Source organism: Bufo bufo, chromosome 4 (assembly GCF_905171765.1).
Source record: "Bufo bufo chromosome 4, aBufBuf1.1, whole genome shotgun sequence".
Lineage (NCBI taxonomy): Eukaryota > Metazoa > Chordata > Amphibia > Anura > Bufonidae > Bufo > Bufo bufo.
The window spans coordinates 87,443,687-87,471,410 of record NC_053392.1 but is presented as its reverse complement, the minus strand read 5'-3'; the positions used below and the strand labels follow the sequence as shown (position 1 = coordinate 87,471,410).

Sequence of the window (27,724 nt, the reverse complement as noted above, 5' to 3'; positions counted from 1 at the left end):
CTTTGTCGGATCCCCAGCCGCTTCTAAATGTAAACTAGCTTCCAGGCTGTCGTACATTTAGACCTTTTTCTACATCTGAAACGCGGTAAATGAGACAGGCCTGCCGTCACCTCCCTTTCCCAGCACATGCCACGCCCACTTTTTTTTTAAAGACCTGAAGTTAGCGGGGAAAAGTCCCAGATTGAGGCGCAACTAACTGTTGCACCACAATCTGCACCTGAAATACGCCTAATATAGGCGGTATTTCAGCATCATAAATGACCGCCAATGTGTCTACCTTGGATAAGGGTCAGAAACCTTAAAGGGGTTTTCTGGGAATTTTGTACTGATCACTTATCCTCTGGATAGGTCATCCGTATCTGATTGGTGGGGTCCATTTCCAAGAACACCGGAGCTTGCAGAAGCACCGCGGCCTTCTTTCAGTTTACCAAGCACAGCGCCATGTATAGCGGCTGTGCTTGGTATTGCAGCTCAGCACCATTCACTTCAATGGGGCTTAGCTGCTCCTAAGCCATGTGACCCATGAACATGACATCACATGGCCTAGGGAAAGCTGCGAGAACGCTGCGGTGCTACTGCAAGCGCCTGTGCCTTCTCAAGCAACTGATCGGTGGGGGAAGTTGTCGTTTTGGAACAGCTAGAGCGCCGGAGGTTGCTGATTCCTGGCCAAGGGTCTGATCATGCTGTGTTCTTTTAGAAGAAAGGATACCACACCTATGACATATTGTGTCTAAATAATACTGTCATAATGTATTTATTAAAGTGGTTGTTTAGTGCTTAAATATTGATGACCGGTCCATAGGATAGGTCAACAATATCTGATCATTGCGGGTCCGACTACCATCCACCTCGGCCACAAGCACAGAGGCTCCACTGCTGGAGCGGCGGCAATTCATGCACTGCTTCCTGGACATATAGGGACATATGCGCAGCTGCCACTCCAGTAGTGGTAGCAGAACCTCTACGCTTGCACTGCTACTCGGAGCAGCAGCGCAGGCGCAAGATTGTTAGGGCCAGGCAAAATGTCTGGTCCTGTTATTGATACGGTGGGGGAAGGAGGGGGTGGGGGGTTCGTCATCTATTGCAGGTGCAGAATCCTGCTTAATAACATAATTCTTATCAATTGATTCCCTCATCTCTAGGTCTGACTCCTGGCACCCTCGTCGATCAGCTGTTGAAAGTAGCAGCAGTGCTTGGGGAAGAACTGCATCCTCTTCCTTGGTCAGTAACGTTGCGTGCATTGGTTAAATGACCCTTCTGCTGCTGAGTCCCATTCAAGTGATTGAGCTGCAATACCAAGCACAGGCACTATACCGTTGGGTACGGTATGAAGACGCTGCGGCACTCATCCAGCCCCTGCAAACAGCTGATCGTCAGGGGTGCCAGGAGTCGGATGCTCCCCTGAGTAGATATTGATGACCTGTCTCGAGGATAGCTCCATCCCTTTTTCACCACCATACAGTGTCTCCATAATATTTTCATACAGTGAACACAATTGTGCCATAACGTACACAAATAATATTGCTATATAGTGCTTAAAGAGTAATTCTATATACTGTAGTTCCTAAATAATACCACCATAGACCGGGGTGGCGGACTGTCTGCAATTGCCCCTTTTTCTCCTGCTCTGCGTCTACCTAGTACCTACCTGTTATAATAAAAAAAATCTTCAAAATGTTGAGGTCTTGATAACTTTGAAGATTATTCTTCTCTTCCCTGTAAAATAAAATGTGCTCTATGGAAATGTATTCCTGTTTCCCTCCTGGGAGATGGAGAATCAGTAATTTCAGTCCTCTATGATCTTGGGAGCAGATTTGATTGAAGAAGCGGGTGCTTTTTTTTCCACTCATTCTTGTAAGTGATTTTCTGTCTCTGCCATAAAGTACAAATTATGGTTTAGGAGCCTGGTTGTCAGTCAGTGTTATGTAGAGACTTTACGGCACGTCTGGTGTAGATGCCGTCTTTCGTCGTTACGTCTTGGCGTATGCCACCTAATTTCTTTCTACAGGTCACAGAGTATACTGTTCACTGACCTTTAGGTGACTTTTTAGTTTTATTGGTTTACCCTTGGTGCATTGTGTCTTTGCCTTTTATTTAAATATTCGCCACGTTGCAATGGTTGGGTTGTCATATAATAAGAATGAAGGTGTCCTGCTGTGTCTTCTGCAGCAAGCTGCCTCCCAGCATCTGTCAGCAGTTCTGTACCTATGACACTGGTTGACCTGTTACATGTGCGCTTGGCAGCTGAAGGCATCTGTCTTGGTCCCATGTTCATATGTGTCCGCGTTACTGAGAAAAATGAAGTTTTAATATATGCAAATGAGCCTCTAGGAGCAACGGGGGCGTTACCATTACACCTAGAGGCTTAGCTATTTATGGTGCGACTTCTGCACCTTGACAGCACCAGGCAGTGTAAATGTAATCACATTCAGCTCTGTCAATCAAAGTACAGAGGACTTGGCAGTTGCAGAAATAGCAGAGTCTCTAGGAGTAATGGTAACGCCCCCGTTGCTCCTAGAGGCTCATTTGCATATATTAAAACTTCATTTTTCTCAGCAATGTGGGCACATATGAACATGGGACCAACACAGATGCCTTCAGCTGCCAAGCGCACATGTAACAGGTCAGCCAGTTTCATAGGTACAAATCTGCTGACAGATGCCCTTTAAGAGTACGGATACATGGCGACATTTCATATAATGTATTTCAGTGGTGTAGCAAAGCGCCATGATGCGACTGTGACGCAACAGTCACAAAAAAAATGTGACGATGCTGTGTATTCAATAATATGGCTGCTGGGCACTCATGCTGCCCATTCATAATTCTACATTTATTGAGATCTTGTCTATGGATGTGTGTAGGTAAATTATAGGGTTTCTCTGGCTTAGAAAACACCTCTTTAAATACTCTACTAGGGAGTTAATAGAATAGATTCCCTGTTCAATACACTAAGCCTGCGTGGAGAGTGCCTCTTGTTCTGGAGGACCCAGCAGGTTTGTGCATAGTGCAGAGTTCCTATGGATTACAGTGGGCCCTGTGTAATGCTTCATTTCCCCTGTGGAGATGCTGTAGGGGAATTGAACCTTGCTCTTGGGTTCCTCCAACTATTACAGTTCATCGTTGGGGGTCCCAGCACCAGAATACCCTTTGATCTTATTATCTTATGTGCTTGGCACTCTTCTAACAGAAAATGATTGCACTAAGTGGAGAACCCCTTTAACAATTTCAATCATCAGTGTTTAAAGGCGTTGTCCAGGATTTTTTTTTAAAGTCCCAACAAGCGATACCGGCTGTGAAGAAATCTGTATTTACCGGCTCCCTGCCACTCCGCATTTGCTCTGTGTCTCCCAGGCGGTCTTCACTGGACTTCCAGTCCATATCTGTCCACATGGACAGGGTCACGTGCGCCGCTGCAGCCAATGATTGGCCACAGCAGTGATGTGTCTCCAAGCGACACGTGATCCAGCAGTTCTGCTTGGGGACATGTCATCGTTGAGGCCAGTCATCACTGCAGTGGGGCACGAGGCCCAGTCCCCATCTGTCAACCTCCACATGGACAGGAAGTCCAGTAAAGACATCCACGGAGAGTTGAGGAACGGGTAAGTATACATTTCTTATAAAACAAAATCCTGGACAACCACTTTAAGGAATATATGAAGGAGATAGAGCTCTGGGCATGCTCTGTTGATTGAAATGTATGTACCAAAAGGTGTAAACTCCATTTTTTCTAGTTTTTGTTATGTTTTGTACTGTTCATAACTACGCTATAAGGAACTGCTTGGTTAATACTTTTTGCTTTCTCTTTAAAGCCCACGTAGAGAATGAAGAGCAGTATACCCAAGCACTGGATAAATTTGGAACTAGCTGTGTATGCAGAGATGACCCAGATTTAGGAACAGCCTTCTTGAAATTCTCTGTCTTCACCAAGGAACTCACTGCACTTTTTAAAAATCTGGTAAGACGGATGTTTTCTTTATGTCTAGTGTGTTTCACGTGTAGATTCTATAATTGGTTTAATGTTGTATATACTGATCTGTGGATCTGCACCTGTCACTAGGGTCCATTCACACGTCCGCAATTCTGTTCCGCATTTTGCGGAACGGAATTGCAGACCCATTCATTTCTATGGGGCTGCACGAAGTGCTGCCCGGATCCGGAAATGCGGATCCGCACTTCCGGGTCCGCATTTCCGTTTTCGAAAAAAAGAAAAAAGAACATATTCTATTATAGTGCCGGCGATGTGCGGTCTGCAAAATGTGGAACGCACATTGCCAGTGTCCTTGTTTTGCGGATCCGCAAAACACACACGGACGTGTGAATGGACCCTTATTTTGTGCAGTTTTTCCACTATTCATTTCAGTAGGATATATGTGCCCTTTGTATTTCAAGCATAGAATTTAAAGGGCTTTTCCAGGATTCAAATATTAATTCTGCAAAAAAAAATAATAATATATAGAACCTGTTCGATTTATTGTCCGCATTACGGACAAGGATAGGACTGTACAATAAGGGGACAGCTGTTCCATTCCCACAAAATGCACACGGACGTCATCTATATTTTTTGCGGATCCGTGTTTTGCATACCACAAAATACACACGGTCGTGGGCATGAGCCCTAAGTCCTCAGTATGAGATTAGTGAGGATCCTCCTGCCGATCAGCTGTTGGAAGGGGCCACCACTGTGCTTCGTTGTGTGCCAAGCACAGCGCCGTGCGTTGTATAGTGGATGTACTTGGTATTGCAGCTCAATCCCATTGACTTGAATAGTACTGAGCTAAACATAGGCCATGACCAATGCAAGCGACATCACAGGCCTAGAAAATGGCCGCAGCGCTAACGTGAGCACTTTGAGCTCTTTCCAACAACTGATTGATGGGGTGCCCCGACCAATGAGATATCAGTATTTCAGTCCTGGACGACCCCTTTCATTTTGGTGTCACATTGCATCAAGGTCCCAAAATTTCACTAGCTCATGGTGTAATTTGCACAAAGTGTAAAGTATACATGATACTAGCCTAAAAATCTGTACCAAAATCTGCAAGCAAATAAGCAAATGGATTGCAATGGGTTTGGTTCAGATCTCACCAAGAACATTGCATTCTTATTTCCCCCCGTTGCGCAGTGTCTGCTTTGTATCTGCTGGATGTGAACTTGGCCTTATGATGTTTGTGAATGAGGTTTATTACTGTTCTTTACTTTTTAGTGGAATTTAGATGTTGTGCAACCCAAATTCTGCAGTAGAAACCTAATTTTTTAAATTTTATTTATATAATTTTTTGGACCCCTAAATGACCTATTGCCATGGGCTCTGGACTAGTGTAAAAAAATGTGTAAATGTATAGATTTCATACGTCCAACTGGATTTTTATTATATTGTGTCTTCTACTATAAATTCCATGAATAGACGTCAGCGAGCAGCCCTGTGTCTGTATGCAGCCTGGTGCCATTACACACATAGCGGCGTACAGATGCCTGCACCCGCTCGTCTCGCTTGCTGGAATTGTGCCACCGCTTACTCTCACACGCGCAGTAATAAAGCGGATGGGTGCTGCTTCCAGTAATGAACATGGACAGCCTGGCTTTCATTCGCTTGACATGTGCAGCTTTGTAAATGTGTAGACTGGCGCTCTGCAGGGTTCACTAAAATAACATGGCACGCGCGAGCCCGACCGCGGCTTCTCTTTGTCCCATTCAGCTCGTAAAGCGTTCACAAATATAACGAGTGGTTGGAAGTGGGATATTTCATTTCATTTCATGTCCAGAAGACTGAAAGGCAGCTGAAGAATTGCTAAAAAAAAAAAAAAAAAAAAAAGAGACTTTGTTATTGCCCGTAATTTACAGTAATCATATATTACAGAGATAATACAGTAGATGGCAATATACCGCACATATACACCTATATAATATGTATGAGAGAGATATTCGCTTAGATACTAGCATATGTGTGCCTATATATGGATCCCTCATATATATATATATATATATATATATATATATATATATATATATATATATACATATATATATATATATATATATATAATATATACTCACCTAAAGAATTATTAGGAACACCTGTTCTATTTCTCATTAATGCAATTATCTAGTCAACCAATCACATGGCAGTTGCTTCAATACATTTAGGGGGGGTGGTCCTGGTCAAGACAATCTCCTGAACTCCAAACTAAATGTCAGAATGGGAAAGAAAGGTGATTTAAGCAATTTTGAGCGTGGCATGGTTGTTGGTGCCAGACGGGCCGGTCTGAGTATTTCACAATCTGCTCAGTTACTGGGATTTTCACGCACAACCATTTCTAGGGTTTACAAAGAATGGTGTGAAAAGGGAAAAACATCCAGTATGCGGCAGTCCTGTGGGCAAAAATGCCTTGTGGATGCTAGAGGTCAGAGGAGAATGGGCCGACTGATTCAAGCTGATAGAAGAGCAACGTTGACTGAAATAACCACTCATTACAACCGAGGTATGCAGCAAAGCATTTGTGAAGCCACAACACGCACAACCTTGAGGCGGATGGGCTACAACAGCAGAAGACCCCACCGGGTACCACTCATCTCCACTACAAATAGGAAAAAGAGGCTACAATTTGCACGAGCTCACCAAAATTGGACTGCTGAAGACTGGAAAAATGCTGCCTGGTCGGATGAGTCTCGATTTCTGTTGAGATATTCAAATGGTAGAGTCCGAATTTGGCGTAAACAGAATGAGAACATGTATCCATCCTCTGATGGCTACTTCCAGCAGGATAATGCACCATGTCACAAAGCTCGAATCATTTCAAATTGGTTTCTTGAACATGACAATGAGTTCACTGTACTAAAATGGCCCCCACAGTCACCAGATCTCAACCCAATAGAGCATCTTTGGGATGTGGTGGAACGGGAGCTTCATGCCCTGGATGTGCATCCCTCAAATCTCCATCAACTGCAAGATGCTATCCTATCAATATGGGCCAACATTTCTAAAGAATGCTATCAGCACCTTGTTGAATCAATGCCACGTAGAATTAAGGCAGTTCTGAAGGCAAAAGTATTAGTATGGTGTTCCTAATAATTCTTTAGATGAGTGTATATGTATATGGCTTTTGTTCACATCAGTGTCAGATCCATTTTTGAACAGATCCTCGGGCAGCCATTTCCATTCATTTCTATGGAAGTTCCGAAAACAGTCCAGCAAGTATGCTCTGCTTGCTGGACCGCACTCCCATGGAAGTGAATGGAGAGAACTGACCTGCACAACCACCCTTTCTACTCCCAGTACTCGCAGGTTGGAAGTTGGGAGACCCCCTTTTCTGGAGATAGGTGAGATCCAAATATGTCTAAGCTAGAAAACCCTTTAAACAGGACACCGCTCCTGACACGTTTGTTTTAGTAACTACTTGTATCCCCCATATTATAACAATTCTGGAGCATCTATTCTTAGGACTCTATGATGTGCCATTCTTTTATTATTCCTGTTGGAAGTTATGAAGGAATTGCCAGCAGTTTGCCACGAAGGTCCAACTGGGTGTTACTAGTTGGGGGTGTGTCCCTGTATAGTCGAACACTGGCAGCACCGATTGGATAATGTCAGACTGTGCAGGGACACCCTCCAAACTGGTAACACCCATACAGACCTTTATTGCAAACTGCTGGCAATTCATTTATAACTTCTAGCAGGAATAGTAAAGGAATGGCACTTCAGAGTCATAAGAGTAGATGCTCCAGAATCATTACACAAGGATGCAAGTACCGTAGTTACTAAAACAGACATGTCAGGAGAGGGGACAGCTCCTCTTTAAGGCATGATTGGGGACAACAGACAGTTGCCTACAGCCTTCAAAAAGATTGACAGTAATTGCATTTCCTAAAAGGAACTACAGCTCTGGAGCACAAACTACTGCTCTTACTAATAAACCCCAGAAATGTTGCTTTTTGTGCTACAGGATGATATAAAATAAAATGTGCTTGATATTTTTAATTTTTTTTGCATTTCAATTAGAGGTGGTCAAAGGAGCATCCAGCAAAATATCACACAAATAGTATTTTTCCTTGTGCGTTAATGCGTGTTTTCCAGTAGGTGTTATTTCAGTGTCTTTCATAATAAGGCACCACTATAATATCGTAAGATTCATTCTCCTCTGTTACTCGGCACTTCATGACCCTCACTACACGGTTAATGTAATTCAGACCTGTCTGTGTTGTTGCAGCTCCAGCCAAGTTATGGCTATAAAGCCCTCATCCCTGTGGTGCTGCCTCTGATCCCTGGCCGGTCTTGTTTGGTTTGTTGTAATTGGCAAGCCGGGTAGTCCCTGACAGGTGCAAACAGTAATTTACATCCGATTGACTGCCCAGCGCTAGATTCCTGCGGTGAAGCAGACAGGAGGGACGTGGGCGCTTGTTGAAATAAGTCTGAAACCCATTTACTGTTGTGAAGTGCATTTGTCGATGCTAAAAGCTACATATTTACTTGAGTAAGCAAGATGAGGAGCGTGCGTGAGCGGGCAGCGAGCGCTGGGGCAATGCATGCATTAAATCCTTAGTAAATAGCCCTTAAAGGGGTTGTCTCACAAAAAATATTTTACAGTTTTCAAACCAGCACCTGGATCTGAATACTTTTGTAATTGCATGTAATTAAAATTTTTGCATAGCCATAGTTATTCAATAAAATGTATCTGTACAGCGCCACCTGCTGTTTGCTCTTTTTCTTATTTCTTCGACCTGCTCACTGAGAAGGCCGCACATGCTCAGTTTCATCCTTCAACTGCCTTCTGAGCTGTGATGGGGGGAGCATGGACACGCCCCCTGAGCTGCAGCAAAAAAGACACGCCTCCTGAGTTGTTATAGGGAGAGCATGGACACGCCCCCTGAGCTGCAGCAGAAAAGACACTCCCCTTGAGCTGTCAGCTTGATATAAATCTAGCAGAGCAATGAATGGGGAGATCTCTGGATCCATGTAAGGTACAGGGCTGGTTCTAGCTTTGGTAGAAAGAGGTTGTCATGTACTATATGATATTTAATTTTTTTACATTAATCATGGGATAACCCCTTTAAGACATCTTGTTATGTTTCATAACCAACATTGAACACTGTAGTTATATCTCTCTCTGGGAAATCTGAGTGACCACCCTTGTGACTCTTCTAGGGGTCATTGCCCATCTTTCTCAAATGGCAAATCCATAATTTTATTTGTGCTATAGTATTTCCCCTCCTGGACCATTGCTTTAAAGGAGTTGTCTCATCTGAGACATTGTTGGCATATCGCAAGGGACCTCACCTCTGGGACCCGCACCTATCTCCAGAACGGGACCCCTGAAGTGAGCGGAGAGCAGCCGCCCATGCGTGATTGCCCTCCGTTCCCTTCTATGGAAGTTCCACTGTCCTTGTGAGGTGCACTCTCCAATCACTTCTGAGGGAGTTTCAGAAAAACAAGTGAATGGAGATCTCATCGCACATGCTGGTGCGCTGTCCTTCGCTCTAGGGGCACCTTTGTAGAGATTGGTGCATGTGCTATGGGTGGGACCCCCACCTATCTGACATGGGCGGCGTTGGTTGTGAGACGGTACAACCCCTTTAACTTCAAGGTATTGCTCCAAAGGATTCCTGGAAAGCTGGGTGACAACCCATAAAGGAATTGTAACGAGTGCCATATTGGTTGTCGCACAGTTGTCTCAGAAATGGTTACGAAAAAAAGTAACCAAAGGGTACGGCCACATGTTCGGGTTTCTTCAGTTTTGGAAACCAAAACCAGGAGTGAATTAAAAAGCGCAGAAGTCGCCACTGGTCGTGAAAACAGGGTCCTCCCGAAATCAATGGAGCAGATGGTTGGGCACACGCCATGCTTCTTAATTCATTCTCACCGATCAAACAACAATGCCCTATCCTGTGGATGATGGCATATTGTGATATAATTGGAATACCCCTTTAAGGCTCTTCACATTTTGGGTTGTGGTTTCAGTCATAAATGGAAACCGTGATGGAGGGCCAGAGTCATCGCCAGTGGACATCAGCAGCTACCAGCAGAACCCATTAGCTTAATAATGGGGTCCATCATGTCCCTCAAGAATAGTGCCCCAAGCTGCGTTAGTCTTCCCATCAAATATGTTGAAATCTGCAACAGAGCTTTCAACGCAGGTGTGAACAGAGCCTAACCTGAGAACTTGCTGCAGGTTCAGCTCCCAGGAACCTCAGGAAGCAGGTGATCTTTTCTATAGGAGAAATGAGGAGAAATGTAGAATGACCTGGTGGACAGTAAGATAAATATATCACATGGACAGCCCGAGTCCGCCAGAATGAGAGCCAGCGCTTCTTAGTATCTGTGGTTCATAGAGAGTGTTCCCAGCAGGAGCTCCTTCCTTTATGATGTCTGGATGACCTAGAGCGTATGGACAAAGGTTTTCATGATGTGACAACTCTTAAAGCCTTCTCTTTTGTTATGCAGTTGAAGCAATATGTAGTTCTGTGTTGTCAGCTGTGGACTAAGGCTACTTTCACACTCGCGTTTTGGGTGGATCTGTCATGGAGCTGCAAAAACGGATCCGATACAATAATACAGCCGCATGCATCCATCATGAACGGATCTGTTTGTATTATCTGTAACATAGCCAAGACGGATCCGTCATGAACTCCCCTGAAAGTCAATGGGAGACGGATCCGTTTTCTATTGTGCCAGATTGTGTCAGTGAAAACGGATCCGTCCCTATTGACTTACATTGTGTGCCAGGACGGATCCGTTTGGCTCAGTTTCATCAGACGGACACCAAAACACTGCAGGCAGCGTTGTGGTGTCCGCCTCCAGAGCGGAATGGAGACTGATCGGAGGCAAACTGAGCGGATCCTTATCCATTCAGAATGCATTAGGGCAAAACTGATCCGCTTTGGACCGCTTGTGAGAGCCCTGAACGGATAACCCAAACGGAAAGCCAAAACGCCAGTGTGAAAGTAGCCTAAGGCCAACTGTATTTTAGTCGTATTGACTGACCGGGAGCTCAATAAAACATGTGTCCTCAAGACCACTGCTTCTCGTCTGTCTCCAGGTCCAGGTCCTCCAGAGCCAGTTAGATATGATGGATATTAGCTGCTCGGTTTTGTAAGTGTCGTAGTCTAGGTTTCATCCCTGCGATAATGTAATGGTAGGATCAAGGACAGGGCAGAGACCACTGCGGAGGCTGAGTCTTATGAGAAAACAGCTGTTCGGGGTCTTCAGCCCACATCAACATTGGTGGTGCAGGAAAGGCCGGTGGCTCCTTGCTGACATTGCCAATTATCAGTCATTTTGTGGTTGGGGGAAGCGTTTCTCCAAATCCCCTTGGAAGCTACACATGAGAAATGAGATACTTTGCCGGCTGCTTTTTTTTTTATAGATCCTTTCAGCTTTGTTAAGCATCTGTGCAGATCTCTGGTACGCAAGGCTGTACGTCTTCAGAAAACCATTGTGTCTTCTCCCGCTGGCAAACCGAGCCCCCATTGTGTGAACTCCAGAGATCTTACAGTCGGAAAGCTGAGGAAGGAAAGATTTAATTGATCCAAGCATGTCGTCAACATTGTAGAGCGGAAAATTGTCGATTTTCTGTAATAACAACTAAATAGAATAATGTAGAGAACAACGCCAGAGTCTAAAACCGGATCGATAGTCATCTGTAACAGCTTTATAATACAGGACTGAGCGCGGGGAGAAGAACAGTACATGTGTGCTTGGCATAAAACATCTCCTTTAAGAGGTGGTCCGGGGGGGAAATTTGTTAAAAAGTGCTCTGAGTAGGATAAAAAATAAAAGAAGGGATACTCACTCTCGCCATTCCCCTGCGCGTCCGTTCTTGCACATACCGGGTTCCCGCTGGCCTCTGTTTTCCTGCCTGCTCAGCCAATCACTGGTGGTGACGCGCCTCGATCGCTGATTGACTGAGCAGGATTCTCCAGGTATTTTCTGTGAGTTGGGACAGGACTGGAAAGCGGAGACCAGCAGCGGATCGGAAGCTTGGGCATCCATGAAAATGAGTATTCTACACTTACTAACAATTTTCCCTCCCTGGACAACCCCTTTAAGTCTCCCTGTCAGTGTACCATGGGGCGTCATTTTTTAAATAGGTGTGACACAATGCACATAAATGTCTGATAAAGGGTGCATTACCATCTAAGGCATTATATTTCACTGCCTTACTGACTAATAAATTCAAACTTTGCAAGCGTATTCATGCAAGTGCGATCTCGACACGCAGGAAATGTCTATTTCATAGAAAGTATATTGAATGGCACTACTTCATGTGCACGTAATGTTACATGCTGCACTGCTGAAGGTAAGCGTCCTCCACTATGGCCATAGTGCTTCAAGTCTAGAATTCCCTTCCTGGCAGCTCCGTCCTATTTAGAGATGCAGTACCATGCACTGCCACTGCCAGATGTGCTGCGCTGTGCCTAGCCAATGATGAATGGGATGCGGCCACATGGATTTTACCTGTTCAAATTAGCAGCAGACCCATCCCACAGTGCATTAGATTAGCCAGCAAATGGATGAAATTTTACAAATCTCACCCCCATGTTATGAACATCTTCCACACAGAAAAATGAGGATGCTTATTGTCTTATGGATTTGTCACAGATTTTCACTACTTTCAGTGTAGTAGGGGGGAAATCTGTGCTGAATCTGCAACGTGTAACACATGCAAGTATTGCTGTATATTCACCATGGATTTGGAATTAGATTTGCCACGGAAATATTCTGCAGTGGCTGGAAGTACCTTTAGGCCAGGGCCACACAAGATGTATATGCAGTGACCCGGTGGTTCACTGCTAAAAGGGGTTAAAGGGGATGTGTAGAGATATATATTGGTGACCTATCCTCAGGATAGGTCATCAATATCAGATCAGCGGGGATCCAAACCCCGGGACCCCCGCCGATCAGTTGTTTGAAGATGGGGTGGCGCTCCATACGAGCGCAGTTTCCTGTTCATTACACTACGTGTCGTCTCCTCTGGAGTGGTCCAGAGGAGACGACCTGTAGTGTAATTAACGGTTTTCCCTTCCTGGGACCATTGCATATATGCTGGAAAGTTATACAAGCTGCAAATCTCAACCACATGCTGCAGAAGGTTTCCACAATGGAATCCACACCAAACTTGACACGTTGCGTGGATTTTGAATTTGCAGCATGTTAACTTTTATGCTGCAGATATCGCCCTTTGCAGTGCAGAGGGTGAAATCTGCAGCAATTGTGCTGCAAAATCTGTAGGAAAAGCCACATGCAGGTTTTTCTTTGGATTTTTCTGATTTTCCACATCAATATATGCCACGTGTGACCATAACTATATATTCCTGGACTGCCCCTTTAAAGGAGTTATTGCTGTTATGGGACCGGCATACACATCGCACTGTCAGTCCCATAGAAATGAATAGAGTGGTAGACTAATGTGCACTACTACACCATTTAGAGAGGGGACTCGGGGACCCTTGGTTGTCAGGACCAGTGAGGCCCACAGTGGTTGGGCCACCAGTGATCTGACAATAATCGCCTATCCTGTGGATGGGAATAATTTTGGGGATAACGCCTTTAAGGAAATTTACTAAGACACTCCATAGTTTTTGATATTGATGGTCTATCCTCTGCATATGTCATCAACATCAGATCGGTGGGTGTCTGGCTCCCCACACCCCCGCTAATCAGCTTTTTGTAGAGACCGGTGACCACCGAGGTCTCTTCCTAGGCCAGTGATGTCATGCCTATTGGTCACATGGCCTAGGCAAAGCTCAGTTCCATTCAGATAAATAGGGTTAAGCTGCAATACCAAGCACAGCCACTATTCAATGGACAGCGCTTTGCTTGGCAAGCTGGGAGGAGTCCGCAGTCTCTTCAAACAGCTGATCGGTGAGGGTGCCAGGAGTCGGACCACCACTGATCTAATAGTAATGACCTAGGTCATCAATATAAAAACCCAGAAAACCCCTTTAAAGGCATTGACCTGTATAAGAGAAAATAACCAGTATAAAGAAGATATATGAAACTAGATTATTCGGTGACGCTTGGAGAGCAGGATGGCAACACCTGTGGAGGACTGGAGAATCTCTGGGGAAAGAAGACTTCACGGCGGTGTCTAAGACTACTTTAACATCTGTATTTTCCTTTCCGGTTTTGAAATCCGGCAGAGAATCTCAAACCGGAGGAGAACGCTTCAGTTTTGTCCCCATTCATTGCCAATCGGATGACAATGCATTCTGTTCTGTTTTGTTGTGTTCCCATACCGCACACAAAACTGGTGAAGCATGGGAAGCAGAACATGCCGCACACAAAAACCATGTAAGTCAATGGTGCCGGATACGTTTTTTTCGGACAAAAAAAACCCCCATTCCAGTGCCCATTGACTTGCAGTGGTTTTTGATGCCGGATCCAGCATTTTCATTTTTCAATATAATACAATCAGATCCATTCTGAACGGATGCAGCTGGTTGTATTATTCAAACGGATGTGTTTTCCTGCGGTTTTGAGATCCAGCAGATGTAAAAGTAGCCTAAACCAGTGGTCTGCAACTTGTGGCTTTCTAGCGGATATAATATCACAAATCAGAACATGTACGAACAAACAGGCTGTGAGAGCATGCTGGGAGTTGTAGTTTCACAATACCTGGAGAGCCACTGAGCCAGACTTTGAAGGTAAAATTCCCTAATGTGAGCTAGAAGAACCGGTCAGGACACAGGACAGCCCAGGGAGATTTTGTTCTCCAAACTTTAGAACATACTGTAGAATATAAGCGCTGTTTATGGCAGCCTGCACTCATTTTGCCCTGAAAGGACAAAACAAATCTCATAGGTGCCATAGCAGACATACATGTATGTAGAGCAGCAGTTATGTAACCTGGTGGTCCTGTCGTCACGTAGGAGGGAAGGAGACATCGGGAAGTACTGTCTGGGTTTCCTGGATTATTAAGGTGGTTTCCAATCTGGCACTGTTCAGTGTGAGAAAAAACATTGGAAAGCCCCTTTAAATCACAACATTCATGGAGTCTGCTGCGTTATGAGAGGCGCTCAACAAATGGTTTATGGCTAAATTGGATGTTCTGTCAAATATATTAATTTTATTACGGGATCATTTTAGGATTACCTAGAGATCCAGTGTGCTACCAGATTACCAGGCTGATGTCACATCATTACAAACTTTAATGTTCTCTGCTTTGTTTCCCAATGTCAAAGTATTACAGTTTTTCGGAATTGCTATTTAAGCATTCATCAGATTTGTGGCTATATTTATACCAAAGATGGAAACCTAACTTTTTGGGTTGTTATCCATTGACATCTATGGGAAGTCTTATTGCCTGGCCACAAGAAGAGAAAAAAGCAAACTGGCTCATAAAGTCTACGGTAATTTGCAGGCCTGTGGAGTCAGAGTCGGAGGCAATTTTGGGTACCTGGAGTCAGCAAAAAATGAACCAACTCCGACTCCTACTAGATTTAAATTGGAATAAATAAAAAAAAAAAGCAAGTTTAGGCCTCTTTCACACTTGCGTTGTTGGGATCCGACATGCACTTCCGTTGCCGGAGGTGCCTGCCGGATCCGTAACAACGCAAGTGTACTGAAAGCATTTGAAGACGGAACCGTCTTCCAAATGCTTTCAGTGTTACTATGGCACCCAGGACGCTATTAAAGTCCTGGTTGCCATAGTAGGAGCGGGGAGCGGGGGAGCGGTATACTTACAGTCCGTGCGGCTCCCCGGGCGCTCCAGAATGACGTCAGAGCGCCCCATGCGCATGGATGACGTGATCCATGTGATCACGTGATCCATGCGCTTGGGGCGCCCTGACGTCACTCTGGAGCGCCCGGGGAGCCGCACGGACGGTAAGTACACTGCTCCCCCGCTCCCCGCTACACTTACCATGGCTGTCAGGACTTTAGCGTCCCGGTAGCCATGGTAACTATTCAGAAAAAGCTAAACGTCGGGTCCGGCAATGCGCCGAAACGACGTTTAGCTTAAGGCCGGATCCGGATCAATGCCTTTCAATGGGCATTGATCCCGGATCCGGCCTTGCGGCAAGTCTTCAGGATTTTTGGCCGGAGCAAAAAGCGCAGCATGCTGCGGTATTTTCTCCGGCCAAAAAACGTTCCGTACCGGAACTGAAGACATCCTGATGCATCCTGAACGGATTACTCTCCATTCAGAATGCATTAGGATAATCCTGATCAGTATTCTTCCGGCATAGAGTCCCGACGACGGAACTCTATGCCGGAAGACAATAACGCAAGTGTGAAAGAGCCCTTAAATGTCCCAATTCACAAAAAGTTATAATTATTATAAATATTTTGAACCAAAAGGTGTGCTTTTGGTGGGTTTTGAACTAATGGTGGTCTGTGGATGGCACTGTTATGGGGGGATCTGTGGATGGCACGGTTATGGGGTCATCTGTGGGTGGCACTGTTATGGGGTCATCTGTGGGTGGCACTGTTATGGGGTCATCTGTGGGTGGCACTGTTATGGGGGCATCTGTGGGTGGCACTATTATGGGGGCATCTGTGGGTGGCACTGTTATGGGGTCATCTGTGGGTGGCACTATTATGGGGGCATCTGTGGGTGGCACTGTTATGGGGGCATCTGTGGGTGGCACTGTTATGGGGGCATCTGTGGGTGGCACTGTTATGGGGGCATCTGTGGATGACACATATATAGCATCTTATCTTATGTGTCATCCACAGATCCCCACCATAACAGTGTCCCTGTGTAGTGAATGGGGGCCGGCATCTGTTTCTGTAATGGCAGCGGGGCCCGGTGCCTGCTTCATTCATAAAGTGGGCAGAGCAGGCGCGTGACGTAGTGATCTACGCTACGAGCGCCCACACGGCCTCCTGACTGCCAATAAGTTAGTAGTAAGTAGTACAGCGCTAGATTTAAGATGATTGGAATACTTTAACAATACCCACAAGTTAGATATGATTACCGTATACTACAGTGAGCGGGACCCGGTGTAGTAGAATACAGTGACTGCACCGGGCCCCGCTGCCATTACAGAAACAGATGCCGGCCCCCAGCCCCTCCTCCCTCTCAGCCTATTCACCGGACGGTCGCAGTATTCACCCCCATAAGATGCACTGCTATTTTTCCCCCTACTGTTGCGAAAAATACGGTACTTCTCTACTGTAAGAATAAAGGCCAATGCATGCAGTGCGTCACGTTACCGCAAAACGAACACGTTAAGTGACCATGAAGAAGCCTGCTTTTCATATGCTTCACTATATGGCACGCAACGCACAGTTAAGGAGCGGCAATACTTATACTTTCCATTGTGTTGTGTTCCACTGTTACAGAGAACGCAACGCCCGTGGTTAACCTCGCCTCTCACTGATAACTGATTAAGTAAATATGTTTTTTGCAGGACTGAGACACTTGTATAAGTGAAGGGAATGGATGGTCAATAGTTCAAGACTGAAGCTGTAAACCATTTGAAAAACTGCTGCTGTCATTCAGCTAAGGCTATAAAAACTTGTAAACTCAGATTGTTAGCTTAAACTTTAAACATGACTATGGGATTCTACTAGGGAAATCAGGTTTTACAATAAATGCCCCTTCCTGGATCCTCCCACTGCCTGATCTTCAGCAGAAGATCAGCACACAAAGGAGAAGGCAGCAGCTTCCTAGCCAGTAGTTCTGTGGTAATGACTTGTATGTTGCCTTTCTTTCCTTCAAGGAATGTATAAAATACATATGCATATTAAATACAGAGGAGTCGGGAGTACCAAAAACTGAGGAGTCGGACCATTTCTCTACCGACTCCACAGCCCTGGTAATTTGTCCACATGTGACATACTGTAGAAGTATAGCTAGACGTGTATATATGGACAGTAGGCATATACCCATGTGTCCTCAGCTCATCAGCACGTGTATCCGTGGCTCTACCCTCCTGACTGTGTTGTCCCGGAGCTCAGTATCTGTGGTGCCCTTAGATAGGAGTTCGTGGATGTATTTTCCACCTTTTTTTTATTGCATCTAGATTAAAATGTCTAGCTATAAATATCTGCAATGGGGTCTTAATTAAAAATTTCCTTTTTGTTTTGGGACTGCAGCACTATGCATACCCGTCCTTTTCTTTGGTAACAGCTGACAAAGAAACCCAATTGTACTTTCCTCCGTCTGTTCCCAGCATTATGCTAACGTATATTTAGTGGGTTACCAAGAAGTAAAGGACTGTTTGGAGAAGGTATGATTGTGGGATCAGACTACAAAGGCCTTGTGTGTAGTCTGTTGCCATGGAGATACAAAGCTTTGCATAGATGTATAAACAAAACAGTTGGACATTTTTTAATCAAGTCCTATTATAAAGTCGCCCAATTTCTTATGTTAAATGCAATAGCACAATGAAAAAAAATCATTGTAACAGTTGGCTAAGCCTTTAGGTTGATGGCTGTTCACACAAGGCTAAAACATACTACCGTTTTGCTTAAAAAAAAAAAAGCCATGTACAGATACGGTAACAAGTCTGGAAGGCTATTAGCAAACCTAGCGAAAGGGATGAGAACCCCCCAATATATTGCCTGTTTAAAAGACACTGAAGGTAACTTAAGTCATGATCCGGCGGTAATCAATACTATAGTAGGATCCTATTATAAAGCATTATATAAAGATGAGACACAATGCGACTTGACAGACACTATTTTAAATAGGGTTAAATTGCCCAGATTAACTGAAGAACAGCTCCTTTTTTTGAATGCAAACATTTCCTTGCAGGAATTACAGGAGGCCATTAAACACCTAGGTAGTTCTAAAGCCCCAGGTCCTGATGGATTCACGGGGGAATTCTTCAAGGCTCTTATAGCCCAAATATCCCCTGTTTTGCTAGAACTGTTTAATGGTGTCTTCCAGGGCTGTATGTCATTAGACAATGAGAATATGTCTTATATTAAACTGCTGCCCAAGCCAGGGAAGGACCCTTTGACACCGGGTTCATACAGGCCCATTTCTTTAATAAATGTTGATGCGAAATTGATGGCCAAGATTGTTGCGGATCACTTGGCTACGTTATTGCCTCAGTTAATAGGACAAGAACAGGTAGGGTTCGTACAAGGCAGATCCGCAGTGACAAATATAAGGACGGTTCTGGACAGGGTGCAACATCTTGCAGTTAGGGGGGAGTTCCCAGCCATGCTCACCCTAGATGCGGAAAAGGCATTTGATAACGTACGGTGGGCATGGTTGGGAGCTGTAGTAGATAAGATGGGCTTCAATGGAGCTTTTAGGACATATTTATCCCAGATGTACCATAACCAAAGGCAAGGGTCTATACCCAGGGCTTCCATTCTAAACCCTTTTATCTTCAGAAAGGCACCCGCCAGGGATGTCCCCTATCTCCCCTTTTATTTAATCTAGCCCTGGAACCACTTGCTAGAGAATTATGTGAAATCAATGTCTTTGAGGGTATCAAGGTTGGGGGGTCTCAGGCAAAAGCAGCTTTGTTCGCAGATGATATAATTTTATTTTTGGCCCGCCCGAAACAACACCTAGGGAGTGTGATGGAGCTATTGAGTGATTTCGGAAGATATTCCGGATACACAGTAAACAAGTCTAAATGTGAATTGCTTCCTTTGGCGCAGGGCGATGATGGGGTCTATATCAGCTCTTTGGGATTTGGTTTTGCTAAACCGTCGACACAACTTACATACTTGGGGATTAAAATAGGGAAATCACCGCATTCCATATATAGACTGAATTACCCACCACTGTTCTCTAAAATTAAAAGGGACCTTGACAGAAGGAAAAATCTACCCCTTTCACTGATGGGACGTTGCCAACTGATCAAAATGATGGGGGCGGCGAAGCTGATGTACCCCCTTCAAATTATACCCGTGCTTGACAGAGTGGATTGGCTCTTTATGACACAAACGTTAGCAAAATTTGGAATCCCGAATACCTTCATAACCGGGGTTATGGCAATGTATTATAAACCTACAGCGCGCATCCTGGTGAATGGCACCCTCTCCCCAGTATTCACAATATCAAACGGCACACGCCAATGCTGCCCCCTCTCTCCCCTACTGTTTGTGTTGGTTATAGAAACGATTCTTCAATCATTTAGACAACATGCTGAAATCGAGGGAATGAAAGTAGGGTCAATAACTCATCAAGCAGCTGCATTTGCCGACGATGTACTCCTACTTATCACTAACCCAAATTTTGCCTTTCCAGCAATTTCCACTTCAGACTTATCACTCCCTATCCAATTTTTCAGTGAACTTATCTAAATCCACAGTCCTAATTGTGAACCTGAACCCACAAGTCATGACCACTTTACAAAAAACCACCCCTTTTCAATGGACCACTGAATCGATCGTATTCTTAGGGATAACACTAACACCGCACTTTTCGAATTTGTTTCGAGATCATTTTCAAGCACTACCAAAACGACTAGAAGACTTGATAGGTTCTTGGGACATACCATTTATATTGTGGTTTAGTCGGCGGACGCTCATCAAATTGGTACTCCTGCCCACTATTCTTTACTACCTTCAAGCACTGCCTATTCCAATCCCCAAAGCTTATTTTGCAAAAATGCAAGGGATCCTATCAAAATTCCTCTGGGGAGGTAAGAGATCTAGACTGCCTCTCACACTTATGGCACAACACCCCATGAATGGTGGGCTTGGTATTCTGGAACTATATACCTACCACAAAGCAGTAATTGCTCTTAGATGCCTAGAATGGCTAAGACCTTACTCGAAACGACTAGACCTAATTACTGAAAACAATATGTTTAACCTCCCACTTCACTCTTTAATCTTCATGGACCAATCCCAAAAGAACGCTAAACTACAAAGGTATAACAATATCACTAAATACACTTTTGACATGTGGAAGGACTCTAAATTGAAAGATCACCTATTACCAAATTACCTCACCCTGATGCAAGTTCGTGATGTCCTCTGCCACTCCTCAACCCAGTTCTGGGAAACCCTATCTGACAGAGCCAAAACTGTCACCACACCGGTTTTATCTCTATGCCCAGATAGTGACATCCCAACTTTCGACGAACTGAAAAAACACCCTGTAATAGCCAGCCTTTCCAATTTCCAAATAGCTCATTTTATTCACTTTATGAAATCCCACCTTAAAAACCTCACTGTAACCTCAGAACAATCTGCTTTTGAGAAACTAGCCCTTCAAACAAAAGAACCAAAAAGAAAGTTATCTAAATTATACAGCCTTCTATTGGCCCTAACACGCCCTGACAAATTTCCCTTCATCTCAAAATGGGAGAGTGAATTAAATATCCAATTCTTAGCCAAGGAGTTACACAGTGCCCTGAAGGCCCCCCATAGCGTGTCCAGGTGTGTCAAATTACAAGAAAACTGTTATAAAGTACTAACCCAATGGTACTACACACCACAAAGAATTAACCGTATGTTTCCTGAATGCAGCCCGGTCTGCTGGAGATGTGATCTTGAAATAGGCGCTCACAGCCATTTATAGTGGAAATGTTCTAAAATTGCATCATACTGGCAAAAGGTTTGCAAAGTCATCTCTGATGTTTGTAAAATATCCATACCAGTCTCACCGAAGCTGTGTCTCTTTGGCTTGTTCGGGAATCTCAAGTGTCCCAGGGACACACAAAAATTGGGTCAGATTTTGATAGCGGCGTCCAGACTACTCATTGCAGTTTACTGGAAAAAAGCAGAGTCACCCCCATTAAAACATTGGATTCAAAAGGTGTGATCAATTATACCGCCTTGAGCAAATTGCACACTGGGAGGCCCGAACGCCACAACGTTTTGAAGCTATATGGGAACCTTGGAAAAAATATAGGGATTTCTCGAACTAACAAACTTACAGAGTACTGGTTGTGAGCACATACACCAATGTTTTATTAATTGATTATCCACGTACTACATTATTGCAGCAAATTCAATTTCCTCATCCCCACCCTTCCTTCTCCCCTCGGACCTTCCTCTTCCCCCTCCTATTCTTTTAAGTTTTTCTTAATGGATTGTACTGCATCAGTTGTATTCTTATATGGCTGCCCTGGATGGGCAAACTACTAATTGTACAATTTTGTTGTTATAAAACCAATAATTTCTTTTATTTTAAAACAAACTATACCCGTGCTTCTACGACACGCAGATATTGCAGACCTTGAGAAAAGGTTTATACATTTTCTTTGGGGAGGGAAGAAGGCGAGAATTGCATTTAAAAAAGCTGAAACTTAAGAAGGAACAGGGAGAACTTAATTTCCCAGATCTACGGGGATACAATTTAGCGTGCCTTAGCAGACATATATTAGATTGGGCTAATCGGACATCGTTTTATTCTAATTTACGTATTGAGAGCCAGCTGGCGTCACCGTGGAACTTGATGGCCCTCTTACATACTAAGATGTCAAAACTCCCACATATAACAAAGTGGTCCCTGATACTCCGAGACACAATCATTACGTGGAAAAATGTGAGAAAGCTTTTTGGCCTCCCTTATCAGTTTTCAAAACACCTTCCATTACAGGGTAATCCCAACTTCCCTCCTGGACACAGTGAAAAATCTTTTCAATCCTGGGCGACCAGGGGAGTGACTAGGATGGGAGATTTGATACATGAAAGAGAGGCTAGATGGGCATCGCTGGGTGAATTGGAGGAGAAATGGAATCTACAGGGACCAACTCAGTTTCCTTATTTACAGGTACAAAGCTATGTAAAGGGCTTAATAAGGGACTTATCTACTGAATGGCAGCAGAACAAGTTTGACTCATTTCTGGGGCATAAGGGATATATAATGTACTTAGAGCTACCTGGGAGGATTCTTTTGCTGTGAATTTATAAAAAAAAATGGGAAACTCAACTGGGGGTGACGGAGATAGGGACTTCTTTATACACTGCCTGAATACCTGACCGAGCAATTGCCTCTAATGAGCAGATGAGAGAAACCCAGTTCAAGATACTTCATCGGGCAATATATGGGTTTGACTTACCGTCTTCGTTAGCTAGACCCGATAGAATTACCGCTTGTCCTAAATGTGATACTCCAGGGACAGATTTATATCACGGTCTTTGGGCATGCCCCAGATTGGGCAGATTTTGGTCTCAAGTGTTTTCAATACTGAAACGGCTCGGTAATCGCCTGTCTGAACTATCGACACTATTAGTTATATTTCAGGCAGAAGCAAAAGAGGCAACGGAAATTGAGGGGGGTAGAGAGAAGAATGGATAGTCTATGTTTGAACATAAGATATTGTTGGAAGCAAAAAGATGCATATTGTCAAACGGATCTAAGCGTTTGCATATAGGTGCGGATCCGTCTGTGCAGATACCAGACGGATCCGCACCTAAACGCAGGTGTGAAAGTAGCCTAAACTCACAGCATGGTACCTACAAGAGGATTTGAAGGGCCAGTTGGGAGACCTAAAAGTTTGAATATGGGGTCTTACAAGGGAAGAAGAGTTGACTGGGATATTCCCAGAGAAAGAGAGAGTTCTGATATAGTGAGTGGCCGAGACGTTCAGGGAGTAAAGTGAAGGGGTAAGAAGGGGAGTAAAATTAAAATAAAAAATTGTATGTTTGGCTATGACTGGAATGAATCCAATGCAAATTGTGAATTGAACAAGTATTTGCTTTGTTGAGCACATTGTCTACAATACTGATGTATTATGATTTAGTCTTTTGTCATGCCAATAAAAATTTGGTAAAAAATTAATAAAAAGCCATGTGTAAATAAATCCTAACCCAGTCCAGGTCTTTTCTTTCTCTATATTTGTGTATGTAAGGCATAGGCATCTCGAGATCTAATGAGTCAAACTGCACGCACCATTTCTTAATATTGAATTTCTCAGTACATCTCCCCTGTGTGATAAAAAATTCAGTAGCCTGTGAGGCTTCCATCAGATGTGCACAGCTCGGTAACTCTGCAGAATGCCTGAATTATCACTAGGCAGTCTAGGCTTGCGCCTATAGGCAGCTGAAGCCTGTAGCTATGCCGCAGGTCCGATGCATTATTGTGAGTAGTAAAGTAGGGCGTATGGTATTATTGTATGATCAGATGGTCCTCCTGTCTGCTATCATTTTTAACCATCTTCTTATAGATACGACTGGTATCGGTAGATATGGGAGGTCTTAGCAGATAATTTTGTATGGATTTTCCCCTACACATTGGCTTTACTCTTTGACCGGACAACCATCTAATGTGTATCAACAACCCTTCACCAGGCATGTGGTAAAATGGACTCAGGTTCAATACAGATTGCAGATGACCTTGTCCATTCCGGTGGCCGGGGCGTAGCTATAGGGGATTCAGAGGTAGCAGTCGATACCGGGCCCAGGAGCCTGAGGGGGTCCAAAGACCCTTGTGCCACATAAGAATACACAGGTATTATAGAAAGTGCATGCTGGTCAAGTTACACTTTTGGCTGGAGGGAAGGGGTTAGGTCAACAATTTGGCATGGGGGGGCCGTTTCAGGTTTTTGCCTCAGGCAGTACGAAGCCTATGTGCTTCCCTGCCCCTGGCCACAAAGCGCTGGGGGAAGGTGGGGGCCCAAGCTGAACTCCTTCACCAGGGCCCATGAGCCTTTAGCTACACCACTGCCTGTGGCCATAGTTGCAGGGGCTTCACTGTTGCCTCCATGGCCTCAGGAACTCACAAAAAGTCCTCTGTCAATTTATATTGAACCTTAGTGCATGGCTGTGCCGACATCCCTCATTACCATAGGCCTGATGAAGGGTTGTTGATACCCAAGAAGTTTTCAGAGTTTGAATCAGCCATTCGTTAATTGAATCTGAATACAGGTGAAACTCGAAAAATTTTAATATCGTGCAAAAGTCCATTTATTTCAGTAATGCAAATTAAAAGGAATTGCATTAATGCAGCTTAAAATTAGAGTTTTGAGAAAAGGTTCAATATTTTAGGCTCAAAGTGTCACACTCTAGTCAGCTAATTAATCCATACCCCCTGAGCAAAGGGTACCTTAAAATTGTGACATTGGGGTTTCATAAGCTGTAAGCCATAATCATCCAAATTATAACAAATAAAGGCTTGAAATATCTCGCTTTGCATGTAATGAGTCTATCTCATGTGTTAGGTTCTGCTTTTCAGTTGCATTACTGAAATAAATGAACTTTGCACGATATTCTCATTTTTCGAGTTTCACCTGTAAAATCACCACAAGCATCTTTGCTGTGCTGTTTCTTTGCTCTTCTTGGTTGTACATATTTGAATGTGAGGTGGTCGTGCACCCAACGCTCCACGATTGGGAGTTGTGCTGCCTGAAAGCCCCCACAAAACCTCTAATGCAGGGATGTCAAACTTTTGGCCCTCCAGCTGTTGCAAAACTACAACTTCCATCATGCCCGGACAAACTTCAGCTATCAGGGCATGCCGGGAGTTGTAGTTTTGCAACAGTTGGAGGGCCACAAGTTTGACATTTGTGATGTAATGTGTATGGGAGCCTTCAAGGAGATAAACTTTCTCCTTTCTCTCCATCTAGGATACATGCATGTATGGCCGAGCATACATGTTTTGGGGGCAGGAGGATTGCTGCCAGCCTAACTAGCAATTGGCTGACTGTGTGTGGCCATCCTTATCCTGGCTTACATGTTAGATAAATGTCAACCTGATGTGCTGATTTTGGTGGGACCTACTGACCTTCTAATGTGTATGGGTGTCTCCCAAATCTCCCACGAAGGCAGATGCCGAGAAAGATAAGAATCGGCAGTAGAATCTCTACTGCTCTATCTTTCTGTTACTAGTATCGGTAATCTCCCCTTTCACCATTACGGAGACTTGAATGCCCAGCAGAGCAGAGCTTGCACGTGTTTGTAAGGCCACTTTCACACCAGCGTTTTTACTGGATCCGGCAGGGTTCAGCAAAAACTCTTCCGTTACTGATAATACAACCGTCTGGTTCCGTTATGAACGGATCTGGTTGTATTATCTGTAACATAGCCAAGATGGATCCGTCATAAACTCCATTGAAAGTGAATGGGGGATGGATCCGTTTTCTATTGTGTGAGATTGTGACAGAGAGAACGGATCTGTCCCCATGCATTGGGGGTCATGCCGGATCCGTCTTGCTCCGCATCCCAGGACGGAAAGCAAACTACAACATGCTGCGGTTTGCTCTGCGGTATGGGAACGCAACCTAACGGAACGGAAAGCATTTTGGAGCACTCCGTTCTGTTAAGTTCAGTTTTGTCCGCGTTGACAATGAATGGGGACACAACTAAAGCGTTTTTTTTTTTTTTTCCAGTATTGAGCCCCTATGACGGATCTCAATACCGGAAAACTAAAACGCTAGTGTGAAAGTAGCCTTAGAGCTACCTTTTGGTCAAATGATCGTGTGGTCGACAGTTATCTAATTGTATGACTGGCTTTTGTGTTAGTTTAGTATCAGCTTTAGGGTGCATTCACACGTCAGTATTTTTACCTTTCCAGATAAACGTTCCTGTGTTTTGCGGATCCGAAAATCTGGATGACATGAGGATGCTTTAAGCATGTCATCCGATTTTTTGACGGATCCATTGACTAGAATGGGATGACGGAACGCAAAATCAGACAAATAGTAGGACAGGGAATATTTTTTTTCCAGGATCCGAATAACGGAACCCACGGAACGGAACGGAATCTGAGAGCACCATGAGTGCTCTCCGATTATTTGCGGATTCCATTGAAAATGAATGGATCCGCATAACGTTCCGTTTTTAATCGGAACAGATGCGGAACACCAAAACGGACGTGTGAATGGACCCTTATACCAAGTAGTGGCTGTTATTTTCATGGCAGATATTTTCCCATAACCAGCAGATATGTGTCGCACTTCACCCACTTCTGTTTTGCTCTTTTCCTATGCAGGCTTCATTTGGTAGGTGATTTCAGGCATGTGAAAACCATCTAGGGGTAAAAAGGGCTCATGAACACCACTGTATGTATTTTGCTGTCCGCAAAACACGGATCCCGGCCATGTGCATGCTGTGCTGCCATTTTCTTTTTCACTTTAAGGGAAAATGGACAAGAATAGGACTTTTTTTTTTTTTTTTTTAACAGGACTGCGGAACAGATGTGCGGACAACACACGGTGTGCTGTCCCCAACTTTTGCGGCCCCATTAAAACGAACATACAGCCTGGTGCATGAGGAAATGATGCATCATAGAAGATTGTGCAAACATAAAAAATAGTTATTTAGACATTCTCATTCTACAAGTTTTAAAACTGATGCCCCACGGCCGCCGCTGCGTCTCTCCGTCACACGGATCAAAACATCCGGCGACGGGGTGAGGGGGGGGCGGGGGAAGTACAGCTAATAGCAGGCCGCGATGGGAACGAGCCTCCCTAGATTGTACTTGGTGATAGAGATAGGGAGGATTGTCCCTATCTCTGGTGATGCTAGGGAGGATTGTCCCCGTCGCGGCCTGCATATGCGGATCCGCAATACACGGGCACCGTTCTGTGTGCATTCCGCATCCCTCAAGTTGAATAGGTCTGGATCGTTCCCGGCAGCTGAACGGAGGTTGCCCGTGCATTGGGGACCCTAAATTACAGTCCCCAATGCACGGAATGGAACAAATACATTCGTGTGCAGGAGGCCTTACACGTGGTGATCTTAGGCATTTGTCTTTATAGGACATTTAAAACCAAATCCTTGATGCTCGAGATGAAGAGTCCATAATGTCCTGCCATATTAATAGTTGCTGACCTCTTCACTACTAACATTGTAGTTGTCATGGTGGTCTGCGGAGATTGCAGGGCTATTTCTTATTATATGAGGCTGTTGAGTGTGGCTGAACCCATT

The 27,724-nt window shown here is 44.4% G+C and overlaps 1 protein-coding gene across 4 annotated transcripts in view; it reads left to right on the top strand.

The window, feature by feature from the left end:
* Positions 1 to 27,724, top strand: part of ASAP2 (ArfGAP with SH3 domain, ankyrin repeat and PH domain 2) — a 196,656-nt gene that overhangs the window by 80,550 nt on the left and 88,382 nt on the right. For all 4 annotated transcript variants that reach the window (XM_040427499.1, XM_040427500.1, XM_040427498.1 and 1 more), the window contains exon 3: positions 3,810 to 3,955. In XM_040427499.1, the coding sequence (XP_040283433.1) occupies positions 3,810 to 3,955 (146 nt within the window). The remainder of the gene's footprint in view (positions 1 to 3,809; positions 3,956 to 27,724) is intronic.